General features: G+C 36.4%; 1 protein-coding gene across 1 annotated transcript in view; it reads right to left on the reverse strand.

Moving 5' to 3' along the window:
* Nucleotides 1-1,959: 1,959 nt before the first annotated feature.
* USP53 (ubiquitin specific peptidase 53) overlaps nt 1,960-12,646 on the reverse strand; it is a 33,318-nt gene continuing 22,631 nt past the window's right edge. Inside the window, exons 13-15 of the mRNA XM_075200334.1 lie at nt 10,670-10,731; nt 7,476-7,572; nt 1,960-7,273 (exon numbers count right to left, since the gene is read on the reverse strand). Of these exons, the coding sequence (XP_075056435.1) occupies nt 6,379-7,273; nt 7,476-7,572; nt 10,670-10,731 (1,054 nt within the window). The 3' untranslated portion in view covers nt 1,960-6,378. The remainder of the gene's footprint in view (nt 7,274-7,475; nt 7,573-10,669; nt 10,732-12,646) is intronic.

Raw genomic sequence — 12,646 nt, forward strand, 5'->3', positions numbered from 1 at the left:
TGGAGAAAAAAATCAAATTTGTGAAAATAATGGGAGCCTGGTAACTTCACAGGCCACAGTGATCCTTTGACTAGAATACTCCACTTCCTATGGTCACTTAGATTAAGTTTAACTCTTCCTTTCCCCAACGCAACACATGAACTGCCATAACATCTATTTCACTCCTTTCTCGTTATCTTAACTGCATATCAGAATCATCTCTAGGTCATTTCAAAACTAAAAAAAATTACACATTAATATTGAACACATGCTACAATAGATCATCCCTTCTGATTTTGCCTATGTTGTTGGTAACTAGGCTTTTTATTTGTTTTTTGTTTTTTTTAAACTCATTCAGTGACTTTCAAGGTTGGACATACATCGTAAGCAAATATATATTTTTATTAGAGAATGAATAATGTATGTATTTGGTAGATTTTAGTAGTCTGTTCTTCTGTGTGTGGCAGGGATCTTGCTGCAGCAACATATGCAGAGATAATCTGATAGTGACAGACTTACACATGAGTATAAAAAATAGAATATTAATTTTAGCTCTTAATTGGGTTACTTGAAATGACCTACAAGTTAAACGTGTGTATTATGTAACTTAAATATAAACTAATTTAGGGTGAGGACAGAAAGGAAAATTACAGCACTTGAGGTGTGGAACAAGGATTAATATATAAACTCGCAAAATGTTCTATTAGTAAATCACACTCCTAAAGAAAACCCCAAAATCATTAACACACAAAAGTGACATATGTAACAGGTTGTTGGCACCTGACTCATCACTAATTAAAGCCATAAAAGGAAGCAAACAGATAATAAGGAGAGACAGGTAAAATACTAGAACCACCCCCCTTTATAAAATTGGTAGTAGGTTAGAATTTGAAGTGACGTTTCACTTCCTCCCACCATCCACAAGGTTAAAATCTTCAGGACAAAGTTTCAAACAGTGTATTTACTGGATAATTAGGCACACTTGCTTGTAGATGCAATGCAGGTCACTATTTGTGGATCATGAATGAGTGTTTGTTGAAAAAGGCATAAGAATGGCAGAAGAATCTGGTCACTCCTGGCCAGAAGGGTAGGAAAAGCACTTTTCAGGAGTATTGGTTTAGCCCAAAAATTGTTTTGTCTGTCTACATTTATATCAGCATTATAATGAAAAATGCCCATTTTGAAAACAGTATGTTTTGTTTTTTGACAACTATGGCATCAATAACCTGAATTCAAAAATGATTACGAACGCATCTGTGTGTTCAATTCTGGTTGTCTGTTAACAAAATCAGATCAGTGACCAAATGTAGCACACATAGGATGACCAAATTGTAAAATTCAGTGTAGTGGGTATTGTCACATCCCATAGGGCAGGGGTAGGTACCCTGCGGCTCTCCAGGTGTTGTGAAACTACAAATCCCAGCATGCCTTGCCACCTATCTGCTGGTTATCTACTGGCAAAGCATGCTGGGACTTGTAGTTTCACAAACACCTGGAGAGCCGCAGGTTGCCTACCCCTGCCATAGGGAGCAAGCCAAGCCAGATCTGGTAACTCATTCAGCCTTCCTTGCTTCTGTAGCAACACATCCCCCCCCCCCCCCCCCCCACACACACATCTTAGCAACACATTTGTCCTCTGATGTCCAGTTGCAACATCTCATCTCCTCACTAGTTCAGGGACAGTCTAGCAAACCAGGGTGAAACATTCTCATTTTCTGCCAGACTGATGTGACAAATGCCAGGTGTCAGGGTGGGGTCAGAGAGTTCCCATCCCGCCAACCAGAGAGGTCTGGAACAATGCAGCAGAACAGATTCAGGGGGACCTGGGACAGAAATACTGCAGTAATTTTTCCACCCCCAATTCCTCCTATAACTATTCTGCATCCTGCAAAAAAAATAGCTTAGTGGGCACTAGCCTTACGGCTCAAGATGTGTAGAGAAAAATCAAAATATATCAATATAGACCACAGCACACTGTAATAATGCACATACCACATTTTTATTGTGCAGAATAACCATTACAGCACATTGAAGTGCTGGAGAGTACTAAAAATTAGGCTTTGTTACATTGATACTTGTTCTTTGATTGTCTTCACATAGGGACATATTCATATATGCTTTATACAGAAAAGGAGAATATCGTTAAAGTTAGAAATAAAAATAAATGTCATGCCCATTTTATTTTCTATGGCTATAAATTTTGACAATTGTACAGTTTGATACAATATTTAAAACTGGCCACTTTATTGTTTCGCTATAGAGAATAATAATAGTCATGTGCAAATGTTCCGAAGCAACGTACAAGTGCTCTTGTCCCTTGGGATAAGAAATAGCAGCATTTTTTTTTCCTTAAAAGTCTTCTAGATGTCATGTGGCAGTTTCTAAAACAACCTTTTACTGCTCTACACTTGTTTAAACTGCTTAATAAACTTTAATTTCCTTATGTCTGTAGTGCAAAAGTTGCCTGTAAAATCTATATTTTTTAAAAAATTTTAAATATTTGCAATTTAAAGCTCTACTGTCCATGGAGGAGTTAGCAATTTGCTAGACTTTGGGGAGTATGTCAAGTCAAAACTGGTTATAAAATAGACTATTTTACATTGATAAAACTTCTTAAAACCCATTTGTCGCAGTAAGACATTGATACACAAGGGATAGAAAAATAAGAATATTCAAATTGTTCAGCTTATGCTTTGACAAATATCCCTGATAATGCTTTAATAGCATTACAATTATAATATAGGTGAATTCACAAAAAAATAAAATACTCTGCAAATACAAGATATGGACGTATCCTCGAAAAGTTGCTTAATCCATTTACTTCAAAAAGTCTAACATTCTCTCATTGCCACAAAACTAAAACTTTTTGGATAGTGGATAAAGGGTGAAATGCTGCGAGAATGATCTTCACTTCACTTTAGAGTAATCTTTATATATAAAATAATGTTAGGCTCATATGGTTAGTAAATCACTCTAGAAAAAGCAGTTCAGCACTAAATATTGCACATTAACTTACTTTTGATATGGATACAATATCAATGGTCTAGTTCAGAATGTACAAAAGCTTACAAAAAAATGTGTAACGACAACTAAATTCAAAACACATTGCAACGTCAACATGAAAAACCAAAACACAGTTCAAATTCCAAATCCAACACAGGAAAAGAAATGTTACGACATGTATGTAGTATTATTTTACAAGCAGTTCCAAAATATAAATTTCCTGTAGTACAAATCTATATTTCCATGTCAGTACACATAAAATGTATATTAAATAGGCACAGAAGCAAAGCCATACAAAGATTAGAGAGGTCACATTCTACAAGGAGAGGTACCCAAGAAACACTTTATTTAAACTGTTGAATAGGTAAAATAAGTATGATTATTATCTCAGCTCAGTTTGACCAAGTCTAGATGAAAAATGTAGTTTCTGTTGGAGTGTGTCTACTGAAAGGCTTTAACTTTATATTGGCTTAATTGATTTATTTAATGAAATCTTAAGAAAAAAATAAGCTTTTGAAATAAAACCCTGGTTTGCTGCCCACACAGCCAATGAATTATATCAGCAATTTCAGAGTTCAACCCATTTAAAACCATTTTCTTGACAATATTTCCAAGTGGCATAGTTCTGGCATCCTTGAAGCATTAGGATTGAGATACCTTTATTTTCATAGATTTTCCCATTAAACAGCACATGCCTCACAATTCATACAACATTTTGACAGGTGTGTAGTGTTTTTTCCTATTCTGTACTACAGAAGTATCTTCACGCAAATTTGCAATTTGAATAGTTTTTTTACTCTCATGAGAAGGATAAAAAGACCTTCAAATCTACAAAGGGACAGATTTTAAGCCATTTAGAAATGCTAAACTTCCAAGCGGAAGCTCCAATGACAACATGGAGAAAATTTCATGATAATCTAAATATATTTCCACAGGTGGTCTGTTACATTATTTATGTATATTCTATTGCTGCAGGGTTTTCCACATTTGCAAACTGCCTTGTAACATAATTCCCTGTGTACAGAATATAGTGGGTCCTTCCGAACCAGTTTTCCTTCCCTGTAGCCAGATCGCACCATGAATTCATGGCGGTTAGCTGGAGAATAAGGATAAGGGATAGAGTTGCCACCTATTTGCTACACAGTGAACGGGGGCTGGGATAGTTGTCCAAAAAGTGTGCAACCACTTTATCTTCATGTTCCCTGAATGCTACCATATTCTTGACATTTCCTGAGTAAACCCAATACCAAAGAGATAATCCATCTGGAAATTAACACACTAAAAATATTTTTTTTCCACTTCAAAATGAACCCAACAAGCACTAGCAGATATTCCAATTCCTGGAAATGTATGAAAAGTGCTCCATTAGTGGCTGAATTCAGCTAGATTTCCAAGTCACTTGAGGATGTATTTTGTATTCATGTGTAAACTTGCCTGATGAAGGGGGCCCTGCGCTCTGAAAGCTAGCAAATATAAAGATTTCTTTATATGGTCAAACTACGGCCCGTGGGCCAGATCCGGCCCACTTAGAGGTTCTATCCGGCCCACCAATATTTTAAAAAATGTCATTAAAATATGCATAAAATTATTAGAGCCGACCCTGTGTGTCAGAACCTTCATTTTTATACCTTCCCAGCTATTTCCTCCATTACACTTCATCCTCCTTCCTAAAAGGACACTTCGTATGTCAACACTCAAACACCTGCCCGCCCCTAATGGCTGAAAGTCATGTGAGAAGAGCTGGGCCATATACTAAGGCGGATTTCGATTGGCTGCTGTGTTGTCAGCTAGTGGCTCACCAGAAAGACGGATCTGCAACAACCTGCTTAAATAAGTGCTGTGTCTGTACGATCGCTGCACTTATAGAGGTAACACTGCTATACAACACACACTCCCGTCCCAAAAAATTTGTATTATATATTTCGATATTTGAGTTTTTTTAATAAATTATATTGGCCGCCTAAAGTTTTTCTTTTTTATTTGGCCCACTCCTGAAAAAGTTTGCCCATCACTGGGTTAGCCAATAAAGGTATCACTCCTATAATACTTGTCATTTTTTACACAAAAGCATTCATCACATTGTACTTAATGGTTATAAACCATGCCAATTGAAGCTGTATTATCAGCATTTGGGAGCATAATTAACATTTGAGAAATTCCCAAGAATGAAGTCATGGGCTGCCCACAATGCAAAGTTACACAACATTGAATGGCGTATGGGTGTACAAAGTCTAGGCAAGCAGTCACAACAACCATGAAACTTGATGGAAACATTTAACTATAGAGCTGTGAGTATTGCTATATATAAATGCTATAGACAGCAGGTAAAACTCTACTCTAAAACCAAGAAGAAACACTGTGGAAATGTTCTGAAAGCAGCAGAAGTCAGGTAATAAGAGCGTATAGAAAAAGTGCATTTATAAAGTATTACATATTAAGAATACTTGACATACCTTTTCAATCTAAACTGCTAACTGGGTGCTGCCATAATGATCACTCTTATAAGTTCAGCTGTCCCCTTATAGTGAAGGCATTTTGACAACTCAAATCAATATTCATGATCAATTCACTAGAAGCCAGCGACACCATAGGTACAATCTCATTAGTTCACACCACTAAATTTCTGCCAACATTGTGTTTATGCAACAGGTTCACTTCAAGCAAGCGCTTATGCAGAAAGTTAAAATACCTTTCCAGTTTTTGTTCATTGTGAAACCGCACCGTAGACTGACAAGTTATTTTAAAAGTTTAATACAATCCCATAAATAATCTGACATTTTACCTAAAAGGTCATGTAAAAATATAAAAAGGCTTTATCAAAATTTAGATAAGAGATTTTCTGTTCACCTGCTGATTAGTAACAAATAAAACATTTGTATGGAGAGTATGTTCTGACTATGAAAAAGGTATAGGTAATAACTTCTATACAAGTATGTTATGTGCAGGTTCCTATGAACACAGTGCCTGTCATTTAATTTGACCTCTGAGCAAGAACACAATAAGTTCCTTTCTTGTTTATTATTAACAGAAGCGAAAAGTTGGCCTCTCTCTGAACGTAGTATATAGTAACTGCCTACTGTAGACTGTACTGCAGATGCACAATTATTTTCAAAACAAGTGTTCAATACAAGACAACTGTAGCTAGACAATTTGCAAAAATCAATTATGTATTTATGTTGTGTGGTTTGGGAGTTGCCAAGTAGAAGGATTGTTCAAAAAACCAGTTCCAACACAACCCTATCTTATGCCAAGTTTTAAAAATGTGCACTTTTGACAGCAAAAAGAATGCTCACCAGCTAAAATCAGATGTGTCCTGTACAACACCTAATTTGACAAGTTGTTTGAAACCTCTCCATGGAGTATTTGTAAGAAGTATTAAAGTGATGAACCAATAGTCTACCTATTACAAGGTACACTCCCATATGATGCTTTTGATCGCGATAGTGAATGGTGAGCATTATCAAGGTTTCTAGGGTATGAAGGTTCAATAACTGTTCCCGTTAGTTTTAAGTGACCAGGTTCCCTGTGGTATGCAGGTCTTTCAGTCATATACACCTTCGGCTTCTGGTGGTACTTTTGCCTGTATGTGTCGGTCATACAGTTGTCCACAGAAAAGTATGTAGTGAGTGCAACTGTACCGTTTACATGGGAAATTGGATCTAATGCTAAAGTTTGTTGAACCATCTTTGACCGACCATCATACATTGAAGATCCAGACAGGTTTGGCGTTTTCATTTGTAGCTCATTACTTTGAAATGCATCTTTCTTTGGATAGTAGTCTACATCAGAGTCTGGTCTCACAAAATCCCCAGGGGAATACCTCTCCAAACCTGATGAATGAACATGTGACAATGTTTCCAGATGTGTAGCAGTGGTTGCTGGTGCAAAATTTTGCTCTGTTCTAGGTATAGCACTTCGTGTGTACTTCTTCAAGGGTAGAGGAGGTGGTAAACTGTTAAAGTCACAGCAGGTGTCATCTCTGTTGCAGGACTGTTTATCTTCAGGAGCAGAACTGTAAGTGTTCATGTACTGCAAGACTGTCTGTGAAGAAACAGGCGGCTGCAGCAAAGGACTTCCTAGTCTATTTGCGTTTAGCACATTTGTCTGTGAAAACGGTGAATGTTCGAGGTGCAAACAGCAATTTTTTGAAGAGCAGGAATTCAGACGATGGGAACTTTCCCATGAATCCTCATGTTTGTTCATTTGCATCTCTTTGACGCTGTAATCTTTATTATTCCGTGGTGAAAGGGTTGGTGATCGAACATCTCTTTTAAAGTCGCCAGCTTGCTTCCTTTATCAGAAAAAAATAAAATATTACTGCATAGGACCTCAAAGTGTTAATTACAATACAAAACATTCATGTTACTTTGTAAACTTAAAAAGATATTACCACATTTATCATAGCCCTTTTAGGGCTATATTCAATTATTTTTGAAAATGTTCTTCCGCCAATATACACAATGAAAAAAAATTCTATAAAAATGATATACTACCTTTGGCAAGATGGGCTGTGTGAGGATTCTCGTGGATCTGGGGACAGTCTACCTTCACATATATTACGCTCCAAACCATTATACTCTTTACTGAAGCCTTAAATAGAAGATTGTATTTTAATTTACATCAAATCAGAATTCAAACATGGACACAGATAAGCATTTGCTGCCGTTACTACTATAAGTAGCAGCAGCACCATAGTGATTTATTTGTGCCCTTGGACTGTAATTCACAGGTGACATTTAAAAACACTTAGCTAGTCTGTAGGCAGTGTAAATACTTCTAAGGGGTTTCATCTGCCCATTATCTTTATACAAGTACAGCAGGTTTATCAACTCTTAGCATAACCTGGTGGCCTGAAGCTCTCCCAGAATTACAATGTTGCGAGTCAGCTTAAGTCAAGCCACCTTATTAAAACACACACAGAATGCCTGCACTTATTTTATCTATGACATTCCAAAGTAGATACCTCCAAAACTGAGGGATTTGGGTTTGTAATTCCTGTTTTATGAGCACATACAAAAAAATAAATAAAAAAAAAGATAAAATAAAGAAATGCATGAATACTACGCTATGGAGAATAGTCAGACAGACAGATGTGTGGAGATTACAGCAGATGGCAGTAATGATCCACCAAGGACACTTAATCACATGAGAGTGGCATGCCTTCAAGTGAGTAATGTTCACCGACACCAGAAGGGTTTGTCTTTAGGATTCCAGTTCATTTAAAAATAGATGCGTTATTTTTCTCTTTGGCTGACACAGACAACCATGCATGGCTAAAACCAGCTAGTGATTCAGATGAGAAGTTTGGCCCAGGGCTCTTTGCAAAACTAAATATGGCAGATGTTCATGTTCTGGACTGTATAATCACTACAGTATTATCAGAACAGTGAGATGGGACAAAATTACCAATTTATTATAGCCTGCACTAATTAAATTGTTGACATAAGGAATAGAAAAGTCGTAGTGTTCAATAGAATTGATTAAAAGTAGAAATAAATATTTGTTTTAAAGAAAAAAACTCCACCCAAAGCTAAAAATTCAGTCTGTTATACAAAAATACTACTTATATGATGTCTGATATTCCCCTGTAATGGGCCCACAATATACTCTTCACTGCGTCAAACTAACGTTGACCACACGCCCGTGAACCTATAATTTGTCTGAACAGGAAATTCTAAGGGGGGGAGGAAGACATTAACAACAGAGCAAGTACTGGAGGGCCCTGAACCCCGAGTAAGCAGCATTCCATATTACAGTATAACTAAGTGACATCCACCAGTAAATGTAGTTACCAGTTTAGGATGGAATTCTTATTCAAGTGTTCCATACATTTCACAAAGTTCAGCGACGTTCATTATGGCAATACTGCATAGGATATCCTGTTTCCATGCACACTGTATCTCTTTACTGCATTAAGTGGGAGCTGCCAAGTGTAAATGCTAATTGTGGCCAAACTAATGAAAATGGTGGTGAAAGTTCTGCACAACAGAAGAATGGCATCTATTGGAGTTGTAAATGCAATACATTGTTGAATGGTTTCCTTGAAGATCACCAAGATAATGAAGAAGCGGTGGTAGTCAAATTTTCGACAGTGAAAATATAGACGGAAATAGGACTGGCACGAGATTCACAAAACTGTAAATATTGACAATGATAAAAAAACAAAAACATAACAGTGTAAATACCAACAGAGACATAGATAGAATCCCGACACGGATAAAATCAGATAGTCAAAATGCAGTCAGACTGCAGTCATTAAAACGGCAATGCGAGCGGGTCCGGAGACAGTAAACAGTGAAAGAAAAAAGCATACAGCCCCTCTGCCCAGTTATATTAACTCTAAGGCTGCCAGCCTAGTGACTGGTGGCACACTATTTTCCTCTAACCAGCCCAAGGTTAGCCAGTGGGGACTGGTGGCACCATAGCAGGGGGGCCCCTCTCGTCATCAGGAATGCTTTTCCCCATGCTATCAGATGCAGCCGGCAGGTCAATAAATAGACCTGCTGCCCGTTTTTTTTCTCATTCTGCAGAGTTGCTTCTGCGTCGTCTTCTCCACACATTTTGTTTTGCTACCCATGTTCCAGCTGGATTGTTCTGGGGGATCAACCTGCCAGACGGAAGAGTGGAATATTTTTTGGGCTTCTTATTTTTAACGTCACTCAATTTGGATTAAAAATTTACACAAGACAGGATTATAAAGAACAGAGTTGATAAGCAAGATTTTCTTTTTTAATAAAATATTGTGGTTGTAACGAGGAGTGTTTTATTTAAATATTACATAGGTGAACTACAGGACACAGCGGGCCCACAGAGGACCTTTTTTTTGTTGGACATTTTATTTTTTCACTGTTTATTGCCAGATCAGCTCGCACGGCCAGTGTGACCGTCTGCATTTTCACTATCACACTGTATTTTATCAGTGTCTGTATTTTAACCATTTAGGTATTTAGCATGTTGGAATTTTGTCCATGTTGTATTAACACTGGTATATTCTAAATGTCAGTATTTAGTGTCAGGATTTTGGTGCTTGTATTATTTCCGTCTGTATTTTGACCTTTGGAAATTAGTACCTAAACCTGAAGAAGACAATGAATACTTAAGAAATCCATAGTGTTCTATGTAAAATATTTTGTCATCTGTAGTACAATGAATCCATGAGATGACCGTAATACTTGGCACACTTGTTTTTCTGTAATGTGAAGAACCATATCTAAAATAAACTGAACTACATTTTAAAGAGTTATCTATCTGTCCTGTAACTGCCCGGTCACTCCCATCTATGCTTATGAAGTTATTCAGCAGTGCTTGGACACGTGATTACAGATTATCATGTCTATGTGGATTACATTATCAACAAAAGAGCAGGTTTTTTGTTTGTTTTTGTTTTTTTAAAGTACGTTTTGGTTTTCAGAACATTCTTAGAAATGGATCCGAGAATCTCATCTTTCAATTCAACTTTTATTCAGGATGTCTTTTTAAATCTATTTTGAACAAATGTAACAAAAAAAAAAAGAAAAACCCCAAAAAGGCAAAAAATATTGTTTGAAAAATGCACATAGGTCTTGATATCAATTAACCCCGTCATGCAATATTAGCACATACTGAAAATCTCTCTCTATATAATATAGCTATCTATCTATACACATACAAATATATTTCCAAGCAATGTACTCAGATAGCCTCTTACCATTTAACTGAATTCTGTTGTGTGGAGAGGTAGAAAGAAACCCATTTCCTGGCTGTTGGTCACTGAAATAAATATGGAATCAATATTTTTGAGTATTGAGTATGGCTAATAAGCTAAAAATCGTGCTTGCTTTATTAAAAGCTGATTTTAATGCAGACAACCTTCCAAACACATGTATATCATTGTGGCCTGTGAGGGACAACATACACTGCAGATCAAATCACTTTATCAGGATAATAAATAAAAATGTATTTACTAGCCTACTACACCACTTATATACGATACCAGATGCTGTTGCAAAAGGACCTTAACACCATATGATCCTTTAACATGTTTACACACAAGATAAAGCAAAATATAATCCAGCCATGTTTGTTGCACACAAATATACAAACACTACGTGTTTATTTTTTTGTTGTGTTTTTTTTTAAGACAAATAAAAAAAGGTTTACTACAATTTTTTTTTTTTTGCAATGTCCAATTTTTACAGCTTGTGATGAAAAGACTGAAGTTAACAGGTTAGTCAGATTTATGAGTGTTCATGTCCAAATCACACCATATACACTACAGCTTTATTTTTACATTAATATCCTGAATGCCCAGTTATGGTACATACAAAGATGTTTCAGTGTAAAAGACAACTGTTCTTTTATAAAACTGATGTCCAAAAAAAATGTAATGCCTTTATACTACAAGAGCTTAATTAAATGTTTATAGAACGCATATTACATGCTATCGAGGACAATGCGTGCACTGTTCAAAAGTTATGCAACTAGGAAAGAAAGGAGTTATAAATATATTTAAAATGCAGCTTAAAAAGATTTTCCTTCCTGAACCTCTGTCCCATAACTAGCAACACCTCTCCAGAAATGAATGAAAAATATTATATTATATATATATATTTGTAACATGCAATCTTGAATACTTTTACTGTATGAGTCCACCAAACCTGGTGGGAAACTATTCAGGCAAGTGTCATAGAAAGTAATAAAGTTTTTTCTAATGTTACCTTCCAGTCTTCAATGTTGTCCTGATGGTGTATAAATTGTTCCTATTCAAAAAGCCTCCCAGTTTATAGAATTAGCCAAATACTCTCAAATCTTACACACAGTGACTATTTCATTCTGTACAGTAACACCACCTATTTTTTTTTATTTCCTACTCTCTTACTGAAGCAGGATACATAACCATGGCTATAACTATATAGTGTACTTCGTAATAGCAATCTAAACCAGCATTTACCAAACCCAGTCATCAGGTACCCCAACAGTGCTTGTTTTCCATATCTCCTTGATGGAGCACAGGTGTATTCATGACTGACTGACTCAATGTAACAGATCCACAGGTGGTCCTAATTATTTCATTTGGGACCTGGAAAACCTGCACTATTAGGGGGACCTGAGGACTGGGTTTGGGAAACACTGTTATAAACCTCAGCATGAATGAAATCAGTTCAGGGTTGCATTTCCTGAACTGTGACCATTTGTATACATGGCATACAAATCTGTACTGCTTTTCCTTCACCAACCACTGTCACAAGTACATTTTTCATCGTTGTAGGCCTTGTACCAACTGCGTTGATTTCCTGCATTTTACTAGTGTTTCTAACTCTTGAACTGCATATGCCACACCCACTTGTGTCATTATTAGCATTCAGATACAGTGTGCATTTCTGAATGCATATTGCTCAGTACAAGAGTTAACAGGTGTAGTAAGCTCATTAGGAAAGCCTATCATGAGCTAGTAAAAATGCTGTTAAACATGTTTAACATGTTTTATTTTTATTTCCATTAAAGATGCAAACCATGGCAGTCATTACCAGGCTTTAGGGTAGCAGATGGATCTATCATTTTTCAGCAACCAACATATTAAATAACCACTATAAAACCTTCTTAGTGAGAAGTTCAGACATCCGTTTCCTTTGTACCAGGATACAAGAGGTTTTTGGTTTTGTTTTTTTTTAAAAAAAAAACAAAA

The sequence above is a fragment of the Mixophyes fleayi genome, chromosome 1 (genome assembly GCF_038048845.1).
Source record: "Mixophyes fleayi isolate aMixFle1 chromosome 1, aMixFle1.hap1, whole genome shotgun sequence".
In the NCBI taxonomy this organism is placed as follows: domain Eukaryota; kingdom Metazoa; phylum Chordata; class Amphibia; order Anura; family Limnodynastidae; genus Mixophyes; species Mixophyes fleayi.